We start from the raw sequence: 24253 nt of genomic DNA on the forward strand, positions 1-24253 counted from the left end.
GGAACAGAAGAGCACATTTGTCTGTGTTACATGAACATCCCCTCCCAGGGTTGGCAAGGAATCTGGGCTGTGAAAATGAATAACTTTTGAGAGGGAAGACTTTTCCGCAGGTGTGCGAGAGGCAGAGATGGCTAGCTTTACAGCAAGAAAAAGGGGTTGTTGTTTTTTACATCACATAGGCGTGGGGGGTAACTTACTCTGCACCTTCCATCATTACCCTAGTTCTCGCCCACTGAAATCTCCTTCCTATGCCCTGGTGAGAGTCTTTGGAGCTCCTTTGCAGTGAGTTCCAACTGGTAGCCAACCACCTGGTTGACTCGCACCTTAAAAGCTGACTTCTGATCTCTATCAGCTCCTGAGGAAATCAGCAGTTTTGTAAGCCCCAGTCGCTTATGTCTGTTCTCCAGCTGGAGGCCCTGCACAGAAATAGGCAGCTGGGGAGAAGGAATGGGGACACAGACGGAGGCGTATTTGTATTCTTCGATTGCAAACAATAAATATTAAATCTTCAAAAAGAAAAACAGGCAGCTGTGACTTGATGCAGGGTGCTAACGGAGGCCAGCAGAGAAGACACCAGAAGTCACACAACCCCAACCCCTTGGTGGATTCTTTCTCCTACTAGTTTGGGCTCACCTCTGCCTTGAGCTCATCAATCTGATCCTTGAGTTCACGGATGTACTGGGAGGAGTCGGAGTTGTTGAGCTGGCCCTGAATCATCCCTTCTTCCCTCTGTGTGGAAGAAAGAAGAGATGGGAATTTACAAGGGTCGGATGCTTGGCAGAGAAGGAAGTGGGGAGAAAGCACATTTGCTGTTTCCTCCTCCCCTTTGTATGCATTATTTCACAGACTGCACAAATGAGCAAGCACTTTGTCTACATTATACAAATTTGACACAGTCCATGTGGCTGATTGTTTACGTTTTGAAAAAGGGAATTGGAGAAACAAGACAGTCTGTATTTCCTGTACAGAATTCCTTATGTAAACAAAAGTTGAATGCTTGATCTTCAGGTCTCTTAAAAAGAAACAAAAAACTTGTAAGCTGTGTAAGCAGAACTAAATAAGGGGACCAACACTGGCTACCCCTGGTTTAAACAATGACAAATAAAACATGTTTTTAGCACCCAGACCTCTCAGCTAGCTGCAGACACAAAAGGAACAACAGTTCATACAACAAGAAACAAATACTCCTGGGGGGAAAATGCTGCTTTAGGTACAAGGCAGGTTCATTGCTCCTTATCCTCCTTGCTCCCTAACCTGGATCTCCAGCTCAGCAATCCGCTGCCGCATCTCTGCCACTGCAGCCATGCTGTCGGCTTCTCGCAGGCGCACAGCCATCACCTCTTCTTTGCTCTGAAACAGAAAATGCAAGCCAGTGGCAGCAGCCCAGTGGAGTACAAGCAACGAGGTCAGCCAATGGGGGCGGTGGGCAGTACATTGGGGGTTGGGGGGAGGACCGCCTGCAGTTTCTTTTGGCAGCTGAAGATCTCACGAGACCCACAATGAGTCACTAAACTACCTGGAATTCCCAGGAATACACACAGGACACTGACTAAAATCCAGGACAGTGGCTAAAATCAAAGATGTCAGACATGCAGGAGCCCAGTCTCCTCTTCAGAATAAACAGACAAAATCTGGGCTCTCCATGGATGTGTTTGCATGTTATGGTAAATAGTCAATTGTTTTTCATGAATACACAAATGGGCACCCGCTTCCTTCCCTCCCTAGCATGAAGCCACAAAGCACAATCTCTGGTTTAATGTTATATTGAAATGGGAATGGATGAAACAAACCACAACTGGTAAGCCAATGCAGGGCACCAGTGCCAAGGAACTGATTTGGAGGGTGGGGTGTATTCTGTAAATTTGCATGATTTCTGCTCTGAGTTCCTTGACTTCAGAGCAGCAGTGCAGCCAGATTCCTTCCTTGTCATGCATGAAAGGCTTAAGAGAAAGCAGCCTATGTCAACTGCATGGCATTAGACCAGATCTCACCTTGCACTCGGATTCAGCATGCTTGCGCTTGGTCTCACTCAGCTGGGTCTGCAGCCCCTTGTTCTGGGCCGTAAGGTACTGGACCTTTTCATGCAGCCCAGCACACTCCTGCTCCATCCGGTTTAAATGGTTGCTGTGGATTTGATCCTGGAATAAAGGCAAGATGATACTTGGACCCTTCCAAGACCAGACACGCTTATGACAAATAGGTTGGTGTGCACCATATTCTTATGTGGCACACTCTGAGTGTACTCAATAAGTGCCTATAATACAGTACAAAACCCTATACTTTCACTGACTAGAGTGTCATTGTTTGCATGTTAAAAAAACCCCAAACCAAACCAGGTCTTCAGTTAAGGAAATAGGCTCACATTGCAAGTGGAAAGATCTCAAGTCAGTTTCTAGCCATAAGAATAGATGGGGAGAAATTTATGTTTTTCAAGGAGTTTGTGCGGAATTGCCATAACTGCAACTCAACAACAACAACAACAACAACAACAAAAGATTGTCACCTGGGTTTCAAGTTCCACCACCCTCTGACGCAGTTCGCGGACTTCAGCTTGGGCCTGCGTCTCACGCAGACGGAGGCTCATCAATTCGTCTTGGAGGTCATTCATTGTGTTCTTGCGAGGAGAGTCCTTCCATCGCCCGCCTGTCCGGCTCAGGTGGGCCTAGAGTGAGGGAGACAGAAGGATAACCTTCACGTCTTAATATAGGCATATGATGCTCATTGGTCTCAATACTCCCATGTGCTCTACTTTAAGACCATGCTATTTCCTTATATGCTGTGATTGCTTATATATCTAACTAACTTTTATTTAAAACCCTTGCTTGGTATGAGTATCAGATATACTGCTATGTAATTTACAGGTCGAGCCCTTGCAGTCTTCCATAAAAAAGGGGGTTACCATATGTCACCGAAACAGCAGCATGTAGGAATTCAGCAACAGGGACAAGGAAGCAGGGCACTGCTTTAGTGGGCCACCATTCCAGTGGATCATACCTGCCAATTGTCGTTGAGCTCCTTCACCTGCTGCTGCAGTTCCCGAAAGGATTTCATAGCCTCAGACTCCCGCACTTTCATAGCCTTCAGCTCTTCCTGAAGGCGGGCCACATTGTTTTCATCCGGAAGCAAGCTATTCTTCTGCCGAGGGAAGAGGGTTTGTGATATTGTTGAAGCATTTCAACCCACTCTGGTGCCCAAAAGTCCAAAATTCTGAAGAGTGCAATCAGGAAAACCAGACCTCTTTAAATATCACGCATGCTACCTAGAGTCCCAGGATGAATATACCCAATAAGTTCTGATGAGTTTTGTGAGGATGAATCTCACCCAAAATTGCTCTTTCCCTGCTATCTTTCCCGTGACGACAATTTCTCCTGAATGCATCTTGATCATGATAAAATCCGTATTTAAACTGCCCTTGAAAAGTGCGGTTTTCAACAGTTTTTCTGCAGAAACTACTGATGTAACCTCAAGGTGTATATTCAGAAAGGAAGACTAATCATAGAAGAGCAAACAAGAAAAGGTAATCTCTTGACTTTTCCTTGCTGAGACTGATAAGTGTAAATTCATCCCCCATAATACAATCTTCATCAACATGAGCATTGCAGAGAGGTCTGTATCAAGCTTTTGGGAGCTCAGGCCCTACTAGCCTAGGTTGCTTTCTAAAACATGCATGTTTCATGCTAGTCCTTTTAGCCAATGTACCTTCTCCATGTCCAGCACTTTGTCCTGCATCTCTTTAAGTGCACTCAGGGTCTCAGACTCCCGCAAACGTGACTGTTCCAGCTCTGTTTCCAGGTGACTCACAAACTCCTCCGAGTAGCGGGGATTTCCCTGCAAACAGGATGAGAAACGTTGATAAAACCAGTGTGGCTGGGACAACCCAGCTGGATGGGCGAGGTACAAGTAATATATTATTATTATTACTACTACTGCTACTACAGTTCCTAGATGTTGCAACCATCCATAAGCCTTCAAGTAACAAATGCCATCTCCAATGTTTTCTACAGTTTTTACTGCAGTGGTTGAGCGTGTTTACCAAAATGCACTTGTAGGGGGCAGAAAAGTAGGCAGGGAGATGTTTAACATTCTGCCACTGACCCTCCCCTCATGTCAAATTTGGCCCATGAGGCAGATCCTGAAAAGAGATCTGGCCTGTGGAGCCAAAAAGGTTCCCTCCCCCTGCATTAGGAAGATGAAGGTATATTTACTCAGTGCACATTCCTGTGTTCATTAATGTTCTTAGTGACCAAAATATGGTAAAACTAATTTTTAGAAACCCATGAATTTGAGTGCATTGAATTCTCTGTGCTATTGGGGGGGGGGGGAACCACCAATACCAAACCAGTTTACTTGTACCTCTTTAATTTCACCTCTCCCCCTCCCCCGGGTTGTTTCATATGTGATGCCCATTACCTGCTGTTCCTGCAATTGCCGAATAGTGCTTTGAGCCTTCTGCAAATTCTCGGTTGCTGAACTGCACTGTTGCTTAACCACTGCCAGTTCTCGCTTGATGATGTAGTTCTCTTCAGCCTCCTGTGCGCGGGTAACTTGGCCCTGAAAAACGAGACGAGAAGCTATTATCTCAAGAGAAACACATCCACATGTCATTTCTCTATGGGATTCCAATAGAGGATGTGCACTCTCCTCCACTGCTTCACTATGAGAAGCAATTCCATGTCCCAGGAGTCCCTTAGTACTGGGGAAAATATTATCACCCCCAGCCCTCAGCTAAAGTGTGCAAGGTGATCTTGAGATGATGTATGAAATCAAGCAGGTATCCAAAGGAGAAAATGTTGTAACAATGGGTGTCTGGGTACATGCGTGATCTGTTCATGACAAAGAGATAAAGTTTCTAAATACCCTAAATGACAGTGCCCGAAAACTGCTGGCCATGGAAATGAATAGAAGGGAAGCTACCCTCGACTTAATCTTAAAAGGCAGCCAGGACCTGGTGCAAGATGTAAGTGTTGATGAACCAACTGGGAACTGTGACCAGTGTTATCAAATTCAACGTAGATGTAAGTGGGACATTGCCAGCAAAGTCCAACAGTTACATTTGACTTCAAAAGAGGAAAATTCTCAAAAATGAGAAAACTGCCGTCCAGCTTCCTTTTTACCAGTCAAAAGGGTCAAATGTCTCAAAGATGCTTGCAAGTTATTCAAAACTATGACAGAAGCTCATCTAGAATGTATAGGAAGGCATTAGAGGCAAGACGTCTTCCTTCAGAAAATGAAAGTCCTGCCCAAATGTGGAGAGCAAAAAGCAGCATGAACTTTGACAATATAAAATAAAATAAAATAAAAATAATTTATTATTTATACTCCGCCCATCTGGCTGGGTTTCCCCAGCCACTCTGGGCGGCTCCCAATAGAATAATAATAATAATAATAATAATAATGTGATAAAACATCAAACATTAAAAACTTCCCTAAACAGGAAAATACAAAGAAATGCAAGCAGACAACAAGGGATGCAAAAAAAGAGAAAAGTTTGCAAAACACGTCACTAAAAACATTAAGACCAACAAAAAAATTGAATACATAAAAAGCAGGAAACTGGGAGGCAGTTGGACCTTTAAATGATAGGGGAAATCAAAGGAGTGATAAAAGAAGAAAGTGAGATTGCAGAGGAGCTGAATAAATTCCTTGCATCTGTCTTCATTGCAGAAAATGCAGGGCAGATCCCTGCGCCTGAACTGAAGCAAACTGGTGAGAAGATGTGAAGTTCTAGGCATCACTGACAAATTAAAACCAAACAAATCACCGAGTCCCATTGGTAACCACCCGAGAGTTCTTGAAGAATCCTTCGAACAAAAATACATGGCTTTTCCCCAAGATCAGTCTTGTATGCAAGAGTATAAAGTGGCCACTCTAACACCATTTTTTTTAAAAAGGAGTCCAGGATGGATCTGAGAAATTAATGGCTAGTTGAGCTCTCCACCTTTGACAGGTCACTTTGGCAGGTCAGCAATGCAGGTAATCCCAGCGGCACTGATTAGCACAGACACCAAGCTTTGCTTGCCAAGGAACGATCAGGAGAGCACTTTAAAGCTCCCCATCTTTACCGCCCCACACCTATAGGGCAAGTGGGTGTGGTTTGGTGGAAAACAGCCTTCTTGGCAGAATTAGGACTGTTGCTGTTGTTCTTTAGGCTGCAGTTTTCCTGTCTCACTAACCTTTCAAAGTCCTTTGAGAGTATCAATAAACATTTGGATAGGTGTGACCCAGTCAACCGTACGTACTTAGTCTGACAAAAAGCATTTGATAAAAGTCCCTCACTGAAGACTCCTGAGCTTAGCGGTCATGGGGTAAGAAGAGAGGTCATTTTATGGATCAGTTATCTGGTTAAAGAACAGGAACCAGAGAGTTGGGGAAAATGGACAGTTCTCACAAAGGAAGGATGTAAGAAGTGGAGTCCTACAAGGATCAGTATTGAGACTTGCCCTGGTAGATGGCCCAATGGAAATGCAGACTTTGTGTGGGGCAAATGTGAGAAAGGCAAATTCCATGTTAAGGAGCAGGGACCTTCATAATGCCCTTATACAAATCTGTGATGCGACCGCACTTAAAATACTGTGTACAGTTCTAGACACCACAACTCAAAAAAGTTATTTGGTAGAACTGAAAAAAGTTCAAAAATGGACAGCCAACATGATGTTGAGACTGGAACAACTCCCTTGGGGGAAAGGTTACAACTTTTGAGGCTTTTCAGTTTTGAAAATATGGCAAGTTAGGTGTGACATGACAAAAGTTATATAAAATTATGCACACAGAGTGGCTAGAGATACGTCTCTGCCTGCCACATAGAATACCAAAACCCAACACCATCTAATGAAGCTAAATGTCAAAAGATTCTAGAGAGACAAAAGGAAGCATTTTTCTCACAGTACATAGTTTGCAACCACAACATATCGTAATGGCCTTCAATTCAGATGGTTTTGAAAGAGGTTTAGACATATTTGTGAAGGATAAAGTTATTAACAGCTACTAGCTATGGTGGCTGGATTGCTTCTAGTATTGGATGCAGCACTTTTCCGAATGCCAGCTGCCAAGAATGCTGCTGTGCGCATGCTCTGTTTGTGGCCTTCTTATAGGCCTTTGGTTGGCCACTGTCAGAACAGGATGCTGGACTAGATGGGTCTTTGGTCTCATCCAGCAGGGTGGTTCTTAAGAGTTGTGTTTTTTTTAAAAAGGGGTAAGCAGAGTAGCATTAATTACCATACCGGCTTCCCAAAGCATTGCTCCAGCGCTAGCCCTACAGAAAAAGGATTGTGCATGTAGGCTTTGCTCCCATTTTTATTTCACTTGGTTGACTAAGGAGTGCACCAGTCTTTTAATGCTACATGTGGTTAAGTTCATATGACATCACAAGGTATATGAAGGGGGGCTGCTCCTTTGAAAGCAATCCTATGTAAAACTCTTTGCATGTGTGCAAAGCTAAGCTATCACTTTACTGAAAAGGCTAAGCTAGAATCTATCTCTCTGACACAAAGTGCTTTGAATGGAAGGCTTTGATACATATGGTGCTTTAAAAGGCATCTAGCCCAGAAATGCTATCATGCTTCTCATTCCAGTTGTGCAACACTGCCCCCCAAAAGACTTCCAGCTCTCCCAAATCTACACAAGGCCCATTTAATACAACCCCCAGATCTACATGCTCTGAAAGGGCCTGTTATGTTACAGAAAGAAGGTTCTGTACTCTTAGATTCTGCTTGGGAGGCACAGCCTGCAGCAAGGGTTGGGGAGGGCCAAAGAATTTCACGGTTTTCTAGGCGCAACTGTAAAAGATGTGTGCCTTATTAGTTAAAAATTGTAATTCCTAGAAACTGTAATATTTATATGCCTTATGTCAGCATAAGATGTGAAAACATAATGTTCCAGGAATTTGTCTTTACACAGAGCCTGTGCCATCAGCCATATTGTGTATACAAGGAACAGATGTCCAGTCATCGAAAGCAATTCGCAAATTCAGAGAATACCTGTGGGCAGAGGCAGGAAACCGATTAGGGGAAACCACGAAGCTCACCTTCTGCCCTTGAGAGGTATCTGTGACTTGCCCATGGACTAGGGGGCAAATGGGCTTCAGACTGAGGGAATGTGAGCCTCCTTCCTCTTTCCAAGCCCACTACGTCAGCCTCAACACCACACCAGCTTTTCTTCTCTGAATAATACCATCTGCATTCATCATGGTTCCTCCCCACCCCAAGTCTTTTCCGGCTGGCAAAGATCTTAAGTAGGTCCTCCATCAGACTTAATTAAGAACCACTTGGTGAGTGTCTGGGACCCATTAGAAGCACTACAGTGTCTCTCTCTAATTGGAAGCACTGTGTGCTTTTGCAAAATAAGGTTACCCTTAGCTGTACATCAATGTGTGTGCCAATGATACAAATACACAGTAAGAAAAACACAATGAGATAGCTGCCCTCAGAAGCTCAGGTGTGGTGACTCAGGAGGGCATTTTCTGTGGCAGTTGTGGAATTCCCTCCCCCAATATGGTGTGTGTGGCAACTTCACTGTAGTTGTTGGTGAATACAGAAGATGTGCCTCTTTCCCCTGGCCTTTGACACTCAAGAGATATTTTGGGACCCACACAATTTCTGTGACTGTAAATTGTGGTATTGAAACAGGCAGACATGGGGGGGGAGGTTAGCTTTGAGAGATCTTTTAGAAAAGATCTCCCCGCTGCCCCTTTTAGTGCCGATTTGTTGTTGTTGTTGTTGTTGTTGTTGTTGTTGAGCAGCTGGCTCTGTCCTACTTTATTTCATGATTAATTTCTGCAATGAGAGAGGGGTGGAGATGTCTATAGACATCTAAATCTGGGCCAGAAACAATAATATGGGAAGCTATATGAAAAGACTAACGGACAAATTAATAACTTATTGAGCTAAATTGCAGATACACATGTAAGGACGCTGGGGTCTGATGAATTCATATACAAGGCAGTCCTTTTTGTGCTTTCTTGCACTAACAGGACGAGAAGCAGTATCCACAGTTGTGTGGGAATTTGTGTTTTACATATCATGCCAATACCTCCCAACTTCAAGCAGTGCTGCTAGTACTAAAATCTAACAGAGCTGTAAAAGATTCTGATTCCCATGAAAAACAGAGTTCAAGCCTAATCCTGTTTTTTGACCCTAAGCAAAACTTTATTCAGTGGCATGTAGCATCAAGTAACTGAACAGGATAGTTTAGAATAAGGGTTAAACAGGCCGTCCAAGGATCATTCAGTGTTAACACTAAACAGCTGAATACTTCCTATTTGTACAGCACAAGAAAGGACCCATGACAGCAATAAGAAAACTGATGAAGAAAAACAGTAAGTATTCTTATTGGGAAAGATTGGTGTTCTTAGAAAACAGGAGGTCCTTCCCTTTGATTGGAGCTCTTCCCCATGCGTGGAAATCTGAGTGTGGTATCCTCACAGGACAAGCGCAGTATTTGTCAGTATTGGTGTTGGTTATGCCACTTCCACAATGAGATGCCAGACCTTGTTTGCAACTTCTGAGTTTGCCCAATATTTGGGGCATATACTAAGCTTCCCATATATGTATCTCAGTGCAAGGAAATAAGTGTTGTACCCAAGGGAGGGTTTGTATGAGTTGCCTCTCTGCCTGCAGGCATCTGAGGCAATAATACAAGAGGAGTCCTGTAGTATAAGCAAGTCAAGGTGATGTTAAGTCATCCACATAATCTACCTTACAATTCTAAACAGAGTGGTATACAACTCTTACTTAATTAGCAAAAGTATTTTGTTCAAAAGTAGCCCAATGTTAAACACTAAAGGTAAAGGGACCCCTGACCATTAGGTCCAGTCGTGGCCGACTCTGGGGTTGTGGCGCTCATCTCGCTTTATTGGCCAAGGGAGCTGGCGTACAGCTTCCAGGTCATGTGGCCAGCATGACTAAGCTGCTTCTGGCGAACCAGAGCAGTGCACAGAAATGCCGTTTATCTTCCCACCAGAGCGGTACCTATTTATCTACTTGCACTTTGACGTGCTTTCGAACTGCTAGGTTGGCAGGAGCTGGGACCGAGCAATGGGAGCTCACCCCATAGCAGGGATTCGAACCGCCGACCTTTTGGTCAGCAAGTCCTAGGCTCTGTGGTTTAACCCACAGCGCCACCCGCGTCCACGTTAAACACTAGTTGGAACTAATTTGCTATAACCGCTTTGCCAACAAGGTGCACTCCAGATGTTTTGGTCTATTATGGCCATCAACTCTAGTTATACTGGCTGGGGCTAATGGAAATTTAATCCAAAATATCTGGAGGTGTTGGTGAAGACTGTTATTAAGAACCTCATTTTTCAGAATCCTGACGGTTTTATTCCCATGCATTTCCACACAAAGCTCAGAAGCAGATGTTTAGCTAAGAGCAGTTTTAATGATTTTAGTCCCTGCTCCTCCTTGCAGCTATAGTTTATATATTGGTGTCTTGGAAGAAAATTCATCCACGTATTAAAAAGATAACCATGGAGAAACTTCCAATATCCACATCTACAGCCCATTCAGAAAGCTTCCAATGGAACCCCCTGCAGCTTTAATAAACCCTTATTTCTTCTAGGACTTTGCAGAATAAAGAATGATGGGCATTCACACTGAAGACATGTAATTTCCTATGGAAGCAGTATCTCCATAAATAAAGTAGTCTGCACACTGTTTCCCATATAGACGTGATATCTATGTAAGAAATTAGATATCAAGGATACTGCAGAAAATGTTTTTCTGTGCAGTGATTTTCACACAAGAGAGGTGTTGTAGTGTCATGGTTCTTCCTCTGATACTTCACTTCCCTCACCCTCCCACAACAAGTAGTTGAGGGCTACATTTTTAAAGTCTCTACAGCACTGTATCCCAAAACCAGGTAAGTCAGCCAGAGCATTGTTAATTTTGTTTCTGCTAAAATAATAATATAATAATAATAATAATAATAATAATAATAATAACAACAACAACAACAACAGATCTGCTAAGACCCAGAAACTTTCAGCCAGTTTAAGTCAGCATCGTTCTAGCTAAAAGCCAATCAGCAAAGAGTGATGTAGAAAGCTACGGCTTCAGAGCTCACATCCTTAGATGCATAAAACAGGAAGGATTGTAGCATCATTAATATCACATGATCTAATGGATGCAACTTAAGAGTCCCCCTTTAAAGAATGTTACGGGTGATTCAAGAACCAATACAGAATTGTTAGTCTGAACTCTTCTGGGTGGAAGTGCCAAGTAAACCCAAACACAAAGATAAGGCTGCAAGTGGTTTTTCTGTCCTAGAATGAAATGTTACACCAAGAGGAGAATTAGAAATAAAAAAAGGTTGTACCATACCTGGATCAATCTATCTGCCAAAGCAGCACTCTCCTACAGACTCAGAAGAGGGAGATCCAGACAAGGAAGGAAAGATGAAGGAAAGAAAAAGATACAAAAGCAAGGTCACACACGCACTCTATAGCTAGAAGCAAAGAAGAAAAAAGATAAAGAACCCAACAGAGCCCAAGTAGAGAACTTCCATTCCAGAACAGTGTCCAATCTGCAGCGTGACACTTCCCTTTATGGAGAAAGCAAGGCACATTTTATGCATGTGCTTTGTGCCTGTCCACAGGGGAAGGCAAACAGATACGGATTCCCTCAAGAAAATCTTGTCTTGCGTTAACTTCGCTTCAATTCTGCAAATGCAGCGGCCTGTAATTTTATTGCCCATTAGGTCGATGGAAGAGATCTTATTTTAGGAGTCAAACTTGTGTGTTGCCCAGTCTCCAATTAGCCAGACTCCCTGGAGTTGCTGGCTCTGGGCAAGTCTCCAAGATCTCTGTTAACAGTACATGAAAACGGGGCCAAATAACTTCTATATTTTTCATGTAAAACTTTAATATTTAGCACAAAATAAGGTCATCTGAGGTATATGGCACAGCATAGCTGAAAAACAATGAAAGGTTCAATTGCCGCACAGTGAAGTCCCAATAGCAGACTTGGACTGTCTAGAATATAATATAAGTTGCTTCTGTTTTAAGTTATCATCCAAGCTGAAGTTTTTTGGGCTGACGATATAGTCATGTGTCTGCAGCTCCTGCAGTTTACTTTTTCCATCTTAAAGAGTGCAGACAGCAGATCACCAAGGTTTTGCCGCTTCTTCATTACCAGCAAAGGTTGTGAGAGAGCTGAGTAACACTGCTTCGGACATATATTACTCCCTACCCTCCTGAAATAAAAACACCCCCAGCAGTCTCTGTGAAGGTACGCAGCAGAGACTAATGGCTAGCTCCCTGAGTAGTGTCCACAGTCAACCGGGACAGTCGGTTGTGTAAGGCCTCGTTTTTGGTGGCCAAACTAGTCTGGAAGCGGAGGAAGTGAATTTTCATGCGGCTGGGTACTCTCCTCACCTTCTCCAGGGTCTCAATTCGCTGTTTCAGAAGACGGTTCTCAGAACGGAGCCTCTGCAAGCGAGATCAAAGTCAACATGCATTCTAATCTGTAAGAATCAGCTTTTGTTAAGCGATGGCCAGCATGCAGAAATTATGCTGAAATCCTGAACACCGAGCTAGAGCCATCTGCACAACCAGCTGATTGAATAACCAGGAAGCAAGCATTACACCAGAGAGAGTGAGAGAGAGACAGATCTTAAAGTTCAGTGTAAAAGGAATGCTTTTAAAAGAACTAAGGTACACTGAATGACACAAAAGGAGCCAAGGTACGTGAGCACTTGAACTTTTGCCTGAAGTGCACGAGTTTCTATAACAGCAGAGGACACAGTAGAAAGAATGCAAGCCCTGCAGCAGACAGAAGGACCAATATACCAAGGGTACAAGGCACTGCTATGAAACAGCAAAACCATCTATGTGATCTGACCATTAGACAACATTGCACACCCTTAGGATAACAGTGTCTTGAGGCCTTGCACTGGAAGAACAAAGAGTAAGTTGACTTGCTTTTTTGGGAAAGGAAGCATGGTGAACGCCCATGTTTTTGTTCTATATGTTGCCATATGTGCAAGACAAGTGCAGGAATGTACAGGGGAGGGAGGTAAGGAGGCAGCTTACCTTGATTTCAATCTGCTCTTCCATCTCTCTGTTTTTGATTGCAGTGTATTCCTTCTCTAGTCTGCAACACAGGCAAAATACAGTTCACCCTGATTCTCCCTACAGAACGCCAGCGCTCTGGAGATGCTCTGAGAGGCAAGCCTGATATGATAGCAGCACATCTGTGCATTTAATGCCTGATCTGCCCCCATCACATTGAAAGAAGTCTATTTGGGTTAGAATTTAAGGAACATGGGTAATAGGCTTATGGGTAATAGGAGTTTAATCTTTCCCATGCCTGCCAGTTAATTAACTGGCACTGCCTGCCTTGTCTATTTTCTCCAAGCTAGGCTCATTTCTGGTACAAAGTCTGGGCAATGGACTGTAGGAAGGTGAGCAGCCTGTGAGGTTAAGCTGCCTTCACCAGGATGCCCTTTTCTGCTCCTTAAACCAGATCCCAACCCCTGTTTTCTATGCAAAAATCAGATTTGCTACAGTTGCACCCAATCTGGCTGCTAGAGAAGCCAAGGACTGGAATAGCTAACCATCCATGCTGGACAAACACAACTCCAAAGTCTCCCGGGTCACACTTCATGATTACTAAGTGACACAAGGCTGCTTGCAGTATTTGTCGCACGATCAGGAGACTTTTAAACTTCCAATTAAGTCAATAAGGAATGGTAATATATGATTCAGCTGCATCCGCTAGCAGTTAACATATTGACCCTAAAGCTGGCTGTGTTTCTAGTCTCCTACAACACGTTATTTTACACTCACTCTCATGCTACTCTGTACTGAGGCCGAATTGCCTTATCCCTTATGTGCCCACTCAAGTGCTTTAACCTGTGGAACTGGCACTGTTACAGGTGTCACATAATGCTTGTGAGATCTTTTAGTGTAACAGCACCAACACTTTGTTCCCACCTGCCTACTGATAATTACGCAGGCACCTTCACTGGACTCTCTCTCTCTCTCTCTCTCTCTTTGCTCTTGCTAAAGCATTTTTGTTTCGGCGCAAGCCTATCTAGATATACATGATATGTTTTAATCTTCTTGTTATTCATTTTAACAATATTTAAAATATTTCATTGTTTTGAACTCTTAGTGATTTTAATATCTCTTGTAAAAAGCTCAGGGTTTTTATTACAATCAAACAATATAGAATTTTTGTTAGATAAAAATAAATAAAATAGATGGGACCCCAGTTTACAAATATGTTAAATTGCAGCCAGGATCTCCTATCTTTAAACAGATTTTATATTTAGGATGTAAGGTACACAATTAGCTAGTTCCACAAAAAGCCACACCATGCTCTTTCTAACCCCTGAAATTTATCTGAAATTGAGCGAACGAAAAAACACAGAGAAAGTTAAGTTTTAGTATTGGGTGCTTTTTGATGTTGTACTAATTCAAACACTAACCTTACCCTTCAGGGTTGTTTTCTGCTTGCTTCGTTTTGACTAGGAGTGGAGTTTCCCCAATGTAATATTTACCATGGTAAAAGGTAAATGTAAAGGACCCCTGACAGTTAAGTCCAGTTAAGACAACTCTGGGGTTCTGGCACTCATCCCACTTTACAGGCTGAGGGAGCCGGCGTTTTGCCACAGACAGTTTTTCTGGGTCATGTGGCCAGCATGACTAAGCCGCTTCTGGCGCAACGGAACACTGAAACCAGAGCAGCGCACGGAAACGCCGTTTACCTTCCTACCGGAGCAGTACCTATTTATCTACTTGCACTTTTTGGCATGCTTTCGAACTGCTAGGTTGGCAGGAGCTGGGACCGAGCAACATCGAAAACCCATCGAAAAGGACAAGCCACAGAGAGGTTTCTTGGTGGATAACCATTAGTATTTTCACTGCAAATTCCACATACACTTACTGCCGGTTAGAACTTGGTATCTTAGCAATTAGTGAGAGCACCATATTTTAGATGCATGGTACAGGAAGAGTTTCCAGTCAGATTTAGTCTCCCTTTTTGAACTTTTGTTACAAACAATGGTTCCAAGTTCTCTCTCCCTTCCCATTAATGTTTAACGACTCTGCCGATTATACAGCCAATACATAGGGTAGGAATGGGAGTTTATTTTTGACTGGGTCAATTTGCTTAACTTGCACTTTAATTATGTTAATGTGTGATTGTAAAGGGATTGTTAAAATCCATGAAGCGCACAAGGAAGGCAATAAACACACATAAGATTGAGTTAATTCTGGACAGAAGGGGCAACATCCAACATGATGCTGTGCGAGTGGATTCCTCCTTCTGCTCCTCCGCCCTGCAGCCTCCTGAATGTCCCAAATCCTGCTCCAGGGGGTCTTCCAGCCCTCCAAAGCATATTTGGTGGCTGTGCAAAGGGCTGTAGAGGGGAGAAGAGGAAAGGGAAGTCCCATTGGGCAGGTTGAAGTCTGTTCTGCTAATGTGTGGGCACAGCAGGGTATCACCTCAGGTCTTGTGAGCTGAGGGAGACAAACACCCATAAGAAAAGGTGTTTCGTGTCTACAGTCAACAAAATTAGGTGCTACTGTGTCCAAGTTTCAGCAACAGTCCATGACCACTTCTCACAAACACTATCTGGTGAAAAGGCCCCTTTTACGTGCCATCAATCATAACAGAAAACCCTGCTTCTGGCAATAAAAATTCCTCCAAGAGAAATTCATTCGATATACAGTGGTACCTTGGGTTAAGTACTTAATTCATTCCGGAGGTCCGTTCTTAACCTGAAACTGTTCTTAACCTGAAGCACCACTTTAGCTAATGGGGCCTCCTGCTGCTGCCGTGCCACCGGAGCACAATTTCTGTTCTCATCCTGAAGCAAAATTCTTAACCTGAGGTAATATTTCTGGGTTAGCAGAGTCTGTAACCTGAAGCATATGTAACCTGAAGCGTATGTAACCCAAGGTACCACTGTAGCTGTTCAGGGGACTTCCCACATCAACCTACACAGCTTTCCAAAGAAAGTGACAAAAGACACTTATGAGATATATGATAAAGTAATACTTACCGCTTCATTTTCTTAGGGTTGTATTTGACCTGGTAAGCCTTAAAGATCAGCTTATCAGGACAGTTTTCAAACTGATGAGGAATCACCTTCTGGAAATACTGTGAAAAAGGCAACACTGAAGTCAGAATGCGCCTAGGATGCATTCCCTGGTCAGCAAACCTGCTTCTAACGTCCAGCTTAATTGTATCTACTCCTTCCCAGAAAGCTAAGACAGAGGGAGTGGCCAGTCTTTGGAATGCTTCTTGTGATATAACACTTCTAAGTGCTACTCACTTGAATTTTACCTCTTGAGAATCACACAATCTAGCATTACGGTCTGGAATGGAAGTGGGGGGGGGGAGCACTCCTGACCACGTTTGTTTTAGTGCATTAAAAGCACTTTAAAAACGTTAACTCTTCCCCACCTCAAGGCACGTGTGCAACACACCAAACACACAGGGCAGGCCTCAAACCAGGCTGCCTATAGGCTCAATCCTTTGCTATAACATAGCTCGTAAGTGTTTGACATGACCTCCTAAAACAGTGTTGAAGCAGCAATGAACAGATAGCAAGGAACTGCCACCTTCAATCACTGCTGCTATCACCAGGGTGGGGCCCTTCTCTGCTCTCACAGAGGCCCCCAGTGCCAACTTTCTTGTGAGAAGTGTCAGGACTACCTTCTCTGGTGTGCATGTGTGACGTATTATCAACTGTCCCCGATTAGACCACTTGATGTGACAGGAATGACAAGAAGCTGGCAGATTCCAGCTAGGCCCCATTCTCTATGGCCAACTTCTAGGAAGGCTGGGTCGCTGGGCTATTTTTAAGGATCTGCCAAGGCCTGCTTTTTAAACTGTGAGCAGCCTGTTCCCATCCAAGCTGATCACTATGAGAAACTTGTAACATTAATCATTTGGTGACCAATATTTCTGCTTTCACTCCCTATCCCTCCCCCCCCCCCCACTTGTGAGTGCCTTTTTAGACTGTAAGCCTGAAGGCAGGGACTATGCTGTTTTTACTGATTTGTAAGCCACTCTGGGTGATTTTCCAGCTAAAGAGTATAGTATAAAGGCCTTGAATAAGATGTATTCCATGTTATGGGAAAACTGGGTTGACCTGCAGTGGAGATTAAATCTGGTATAGACAGACTAGATTCATTTCAGGAGAAGAATATGTTTAACACAAATCTCACAACAAAAAAATTCCTTCCAGTAGCACCTTAAAGACCAACTAAGTTAGTTCTTGGTATGAGCTTTCGTGTGCAAGCACACTTCTTCAGATACACACTTCAGATGTGTATCTGAAGAAGTGTGCTTGCACACGAAAGCTCATACCAAGAACTAACTTAGTTGGTCTTTAAGGTGCTACTGGAAGGAATTTTTTTGTTTTGACTATGGCAGACCAACACGGCTACCTATCTGTAACTAAAACAAATCTCACAGTGAAAATATTACAAATGGGATAGGTCCTGGCTATATACTTAAAACGTTTTTATGCAACCCGTCAGCTGAAATTGCTCCCAAGCTCCTTCTGCAAGGGTGAAGAACCAGGATCAGCTTTCAGAAGATTTTACACTTCAAAGTTGTGAGTCAACACAATTTAGATTGATTTTTACTGCCATTTTTGTTTCTGTACCTTCAGCAATTTTTTTCTGGCATTATGTCTTTAGCCCTAAAGGCTTAAACTTTGTAAGTTCAACCTTGCAATTTGCCACCCAGTTGGGTGGGTAGTACTTACCCCAAATGCAAGCCCACCCTTCCTAGTGCTAGCTAATCTTGCATATGACTTCCAATAGCTATCACGGTGGGACACTGGGGACACTGTCTTTCTCCACCTGCACCTCCTCAGAATTATTTCCTACTGAGTTCAAAGACATTTGCTGCCAGTTAAGTGGGCTTAGGATTGCAGCCCAAGGTATTTTCTTGTGATACTTCTCTTCCTCACTTTGTAGATTCCAAACACCAACATACACCGGTATCTTAAAAAGGGCTATAATATTACATGAAAGGACATTCCAACTAAACATCAGGAATAACTTTCTGATGGCAAGAGCAGTTCAACAGTGAAATGGACTCCCTCAGAAGGTGGTGGAATCTCCTTCATTGGAGGTTTTTAAGCAGAGGTTGGATGGCTATCTGTCATGGGTGCTTTAGAAGAAGAAGAAGAGTTTGAATTTGATAACCCGCTTTATCACTACCCGAAGGAGTCTCAAAGTGGCTAACATTCTCCTTTCCCTTCCTCCCCCACAACAAACATTCTGAGGTGAGTAAGGCTGAGAGACTTTAGAGAAGTGTGACTAGCCCAAGGTCACCCAGCAGCTGCATGTGGAGGAGCGCTACACCACACTGGCTTAGTTGAGATTCCTGCAGGGGGTTGGACTAGAGGACCCTCTCGATCCCTTCAAACCCTACCACTCTATGATTCTATTATTACAGACATGTTACTCAGACAGCATCCCATTTGGAATGCTTATATAGTACCACAAAACTGAGAAGCATTCAAAGCTGCCCCCTGGAATGCAAGTGGGCATTGAGACTCTGGTCAGGCCTTGAGCAGACTGTATGCCCCTGCAAGCAGCTTCTAGATCCCAACAGCTGATAGTGGAAACAAGTTGACTGACTCATTACATAAATCAAACTGCAGAAGAATAGGAAGCTGCCAGAATTTGGGCCGTGAGCTGCTGCCCTCAGGCATAGTCAGGCTGAAATGGCTAGGGTTTAGGATGTTCCAAAGATGTGTCAGTTCTCAACCAGCCCCCTACTTCCATTTCCCCATCATGTCTTTCTCCCCCATACGGGTATCCGAATGAGAGACAGAAACTAGCAAGTCTACCTCTAGTCCTACAGTTCACCGTAGAGCTGACCTGTGACATCCCCTCCATGTCCAGTTGCATCAGTTCAGCCTGGTTGAATTGCAGAAGAGCCATCCCCACACGGAAGACTATTTCCAATCCCTGTAAGAAGTCAGCAGAAGTTAGATGGGCTCCACCCCAAAATGGAGTTTCCCATGGTTCGGAGTAAGCCTATGATAAGCCACATTTCCTATGAAGTGGAAATGCAAATGAGATTAGAAGATCTCCAACAGAAAAGAAATATATCTAGTTTGAAACCCCCAATAAAATCATCAATCCGCTTGAGCACATCATCCAGGGAATGTGTTGGCTCATCCATTGCCAAGTTAGGCCGAGAGAGCTCTGAATTGAACACGACTTAACAACTTGCTTAAGCAGCAGCGGGCATATGGATGCTAGCACATTTGCACAAGTATAAATGAACACAATTACAGAATTCTGTGACAAATAGAGCTGAGATAATACTTTGATGTCTTTAAAGGGGGATTAGACAAATTTATGGAGGATAAGGCTATTAACGGCTGCTAATAATTTTGGCTATATACTACCTCAAGAATCACAGGCAGTAGGCCTCTGTATACCTGTTCCTAGGGAACAACAGAGGGGGAGGGTTTGTTTCCCATTTCCTCCCTGTTGTGAACTTTCCATTAGGTATCTGATTGGCCATTGCAGGAAACAGGATGGAGCAGATAAGGCCTTTGGTCTGATCCTGCAGGGCTCTTTTTACAGCATTTGAAGACACTTTGTTTAAAGGGATGTTCTGTAATCTGCAATATTTTGAAGAGCTGGTGTTTGGCTACAACACCTTTTTTATGGAAGCGGTGTCACTTTTAAACAGAATATCATTCAGACACTTCCTTACACAGACCTGGGCTAGTGGCGTAGGAGAGATGGACGCAGTGTACATCATCATCATCATTATTATTATTAATTCAGCTTATACATCATCCTATACCCGGAGGTCTCAGGGCAGTTCACAAGACAACAACAACTTCCTTGTAGTTTTGTGGACTTCCTGGGCACGGGTCAGTTTCTGACAGCAGATGAGAATGCTGAAAGTAACATGTTTATTTCTGGTTGCATTCAACATAGCACTAAGTACTGCATTGGTCCGAATATAAGCCACAACTGAATATAAACCACACCTTTAAAATTCAAAGGGAAAAAAGAAAAAAATACAATACCGAAATATAAGCCGCTCCCTTAAAATTCCGCAGGCACTCACACCCGTTCCATTTTACCTTATGTCTGTTTCAGCAGCAATATCGTAAAAGCCAATTTCTGTAAGGTCGCGAATTTAAGCCGCACTTTAACTTTCCATGGTTGGAATTTGGAAAAAAAGTGGGCCTTATATTCAGGCCAATACAATAAATCTTTGTATGGATGGAATGGCTCCCATTTTCACAACAGGACCCGCCCCAACTGCTTCCCCACATGTGCTCCCTAAGTTTATTCTGAGCGTCCCCCCCCCTCGATAGATTTAGGGACAGCACAGAGCGCACACACCCATTGCGCAAGCAGAAGCTATTGCAGTCTGGCAGGGATTTAGTTGAATACCACTCTTTGATCCAGGTTTTTTTTCTAAAATATTTAGAATCTTACACTGTGTCTTTACACAATCCACATTTCATAGCACACAGCAGCCTAGAGCAATGTTATTTTAAAAATCAGCCATTAATTCTTCCTTGATATATAAAGACTTGTTGTGATATGTCACATTAAACAGGTCATGCTCACTGCTGCTCTTCCTGTAGCCCTGTGTCTTTCCCCACCCCCTTCACATTTTTATATCAAATGCTTTACCTCGTACATGAAGATGTCAAACACTCGAGTGGCCACAGGCAGAGGAAAGGTGGTAAGGAAGAGGGTAAGAAACCAGGATGATGCATACATAGAGGTAAGGAAGCTTTGAGAACGGAAGTGGATATTCAGTTCAGGCAGCTGCTCCTGAAGAGACACAGAACACAGCTCTTAATCAAGAGGAATAACAGCAAGTCTTGAGCATCACAGTTGGATTCCCAGAGTCAGGACACTGGATTCTCAAAGGCAGGGCCTCACGTATAGTAATTAGTATCCTTAACTTTATTGCCCTAAAATAATAACGCTGATGTACTTGAGACTGCTACAGGATTTTTAGGAGGCAGAGGGAAGTAATGCACAGTCTAACAACTTGTACCCTTAGAAGCTTCTTTATGCACGACAAACGCAATCATTTTTACCTGCAGCATGTACTCAAACTGGTAGATGCAGAGCCCTAGCTCAGCCATAGTGGGTTTAAACAGCTCCCGTAATCTGTACTCTTGCATCAGACGTACAAACACACAGAACGCCTCTTCTTCAGGCATCTAGAAATGAGACAAGATGCTTGCATAAGCTTCTTCAAAGTGATTCTGTACCAAAAGAGTGTTATCACAGAAGACTGGTATCACCACAGACCCCACTCCCTTTTAAAAATAAAGAATGCAACAGGGAGAGGTGATACCAATAGCAGAACATATACTTTGCTTGCACAAGATGTCAGTTTCAATCCCTTGCACCTCCAGTTAAATGGGGCCTAGGGAGCAGAAGTGGGCAAGATGCTGGCCTTTGGAATGCTCTTGCAAATCAACGTAGACAACACTGCATTAGATGGATCCATTATCTGTTTAGGGCAACTTCGTATGTTCAACAGGTAACCGCCACGTTGCCACAAAAGTATTGAAGAAAAACATTCTATCTACTGTATTCACAGAGTCAATTTTTGTGCAAGTAACACAAATCTTAAGTGCATTCAGTATGAATAACTTCAATTAACTTGATATGGGAACACACTGTAGAATTGTTCTTCTTTGGTACACTGCCTTAGGGCTTCTCAGCAGGATACTGGTGTTCTTGTTGTGTTATAATAGATACTTTTAGTGCCTAAACTAGTATTAGTTTTCATTTGCAGCAGTAAAATGATGTGTTCTCAAAAATGGATTTTTCAGTGATGCTTCTTCTAAATCAGATATCCCCATTTTATACTGACATATGCATAACACTCTACCCATCACTGTTTAAAGTAATGGCAACTTGTTTTGTTTTGAAGCACTTGAAATTCCATATGGTTTTTCATTACTAAAGTTGATGAATAGGCTTCCACTCTTGTATTGACGACATTAGTACAAAGGAGTGACGGCGGGATATCAAAAAGATGCCTTGAAAGCCCAGCTCCTATTCCAAACACAGGCCCAGCAGTGAATGTAACTGAAAAATATATTCATTCATTGTGTTTATTCTAGATTACATTCCTCCAGCCTGGGCCAGAAAAAAACCACATTTGTAGGACTTACCCTACAATGGATTTCAAAATTCCTAGGCACTAGCATTAATATAGGTGCCTGAAGATTTTTTAGGCCTGCTTCTAGCTCAGCCTTTCCCAACCCTGGCTCCCAGATGCTGTTGGATTACAAGCCCCATCTTTCACAGACAGCATGGCCAATGGCCATGGATGATAGGAGCTGTAGCTCAACAAAATGTGGGGATCCAAGGTAGGGAAAGGCTGTCTAGCTGAAACCATTTGGAAATATCAAAAGCTTTAATAAAGTAGGGTCATATAAGATAATGTTTCCTTCTACTAAAGGAGCTACTTTAATAATATAGTCAAACCCAGTTAAAATTTGTGTTTGGCACTGACCAATGCTAAGGGGCAAGCAACTAGATTTATAACCTGTTTTAATATTTCGCAAGGTACTGAACTGTTCCATAAGCTCCCAAGTAAAGATGAACACTTAGGTTCAGGCCAGATATCTACTCCCATGTTGCACAAACCTGCATCAGGAGCAGTCCAACGATGAATGCACTGCCTTGGCAGTACCCAACCTCACGGTCTACTAGAGAGTAAGCCTGAAAGAAAAGCAAACCTTAAGCAACAGCTGGTCCAGATTAGCACAAAATACAACCACCAAATGCCCAAAGGGATTTGAAGCACAACTAAAATACACAACTACGAGGCAGAGTTTTGACACAACTTGTTCAACCGCACACAGAATTTTCTTAATGCTGGGAAGTTTCAAGTATCAGCAGTGGGAAAGGGAGGGGAACTGGGAAGGATCCAGGCCATGTCATTCAAGTCACTGCTTAATACACACAAGGAGAATGACAGAAAATATTTCTACAAATGTTTCTGCAATCATGCTACAAATGAAGATTAAAATGAGGACCTTAATACAATTAAAATTCAAGTAATTGTTGTTATTTTGAAAAAAGGAACTAAATGAAGAGATGTATACCTTTAAGTACTTAAGAACAGTGCTTTGTTCCCCACAACACACAGAACACATTTTTTTAAAAAAGATTAGCTGAAGCTCCTGGCTGGGAATTTCCCTTCTTCTAAGGTACTCAGGATGTATCCTCTGCATTTCTTTCTGGGAAGTTGGGAATTTATTGAATTGGCTTAGCTTCAGCATCTGTCCAACTCTTCCTCTTTATACAGCAGGTTAAGCATTTGTCTTTCCAGACTGTAGTTCAGCTGCAATCCTTGTGTCAACTACAAAGCCAACTGGGAAGGAGGAACGCTGTGATGGGACGATGAGCTGCTTGTGTGTAAAATCCTAGTCCCTCAGAGTTTGGTCAAGTTTGCAAACCTCTGTCTGTAACGGAGCCCCTTAAACATGGCTCCGTCAGTCGCTGGCAGATTCCGACAGTGGTTGCTTTCGGAATCGCTTCCAACATAAAAGCTCCTTAACGGAAACACGTCTTCTGGACTCTCTGCGTGACAGTTTCCGGCGAGGAGTGGGTGTCCCTACAGGAGGTCCTGAAACCTCCCCACTGTTTTCGCTGGAAGTGTCTCTGAGCCATCCCTCCAGCTCACTTTCCCTCAGCTCAGCTCCTCTCCCCCTACTGGTTCCCTCTTCAGCTGCTGAGTCTCTCCCAACCTGTGTGAGCCCTTTCACTTCCCTTCCTTCCGATGGCAGTTCCCTGACATCCACCTCCCCTCCAGGGCCCCCTTCATCCCCTCTCGCCCCCTCCTCTACGGGCGGTGAGGAGGCAAAACCCCGGAATGAACTTCCTTCATCTTCCGATGTCCCGAACACTTCTCTCCACCTGTTGCGGTTCCTGGTCTCGAAGTACTCCTCCTCCTCAGAGTCCATCTCCCCTTCCCCTTCTGAGTCCGAGAATCCTTCCAACTCCTCCTCCTCATCGGTGGTCCCAAAGTATTCCCTCCGGAACCTCTCCACAGGCTGAGGTTTCCTTGGGAACCTTTGATGGAACGTTTCTATCAATACCTCGTCATTGATATCTTCTGCCATTACCCAAGTGTTTTCTGACTCCGGTTCTCCTTCCCACGCTACCAAATACTCCACCTGATCCCCCTTCCACCTGGCGTCGAGGATTTCTGCCACATGGCTGCTGCATTCCCTTTCTTCTATGACCGGTCCCCGAGTGGCCATCCCTTCT

The 24253-nt window shown here is 43.4% G+C and overlaps 1 protein-coding gene across 6 annotated transcripts in view; it reads right to left on the minus strand.

Annotated features, from left to right (window-relative positions):
- The window catches only part of EVI5L (ecotropic viral integration site 5 like), a 55620-nt gene that overhangs the window by 7181 nt on the left and 24186 nt on the right, over positions 1-24253 (minus strand). For 2 of the 6 annotated variants that reach the window (XM_080997003.1, XM_080997004.1), the window contains exons 5-20: positions 22625-22699; positions 21055-21180; positions 20639-20782; positions 18848-18937; positions 16006-16103; positions 13028-13088; positions 12371-12424; positions 11319-11351; positions 4411-4551; positions 3700-3828; positions 2995-3135; positions 2504-2662; positions 1992-2138; positions 1255-1350; positions 634-729; positions 324-434 (exon numbers count right to left, since the gene is read on the minus strand). In XM_080997003.1, the coding sequence (XP_080853129.1) occupies positions 324-434; positions 634-729; positions 1255-1350; positions 1992-2138; positions 2504-2662; positions 2995-3135; positions 3700-3828; positions 4411-4551; positions 11319-11351; positions 12371-12424; positions 13028-13088; positions 16006-16103; positions 18848-18937; positions 20639-20782; positions 21055-21180; positions 22625-22699 (1701 nt within the window). The remainder of the gene's footprint in view (positions 1-323; positions 435-633; positions 730-1254; positions 1351-1991; positions 2139-2503; positions 2663-2994; positions 3136-3699; positions 3829-4410; positions 4552-11318; positions 11352-12370; positions 12425-13027; positions 13089-16005; positions 16104-18847; positions 18938-20638; positions 20783-21054; positions 21181-22624; positions 22700-24253) is intronic. The other 4 variants (XM_080997005.1, XM_080997007.1, XM_080997006.1 and 1 more) reach the window with 4 other exon arrangements.

The sequence above is a fragment of the Podarcis pityusensis genome, assembly GCF_964106645.2.
Source record: "Podarcis pityusensis genome assembly, chromosome: 2".
Lineage (NCBI taxonomy): Eukaryota > Metazoa > Chordata > Lepidosauria > Squamata > Lacertidae > Podarcis > Podarcis pityusensis.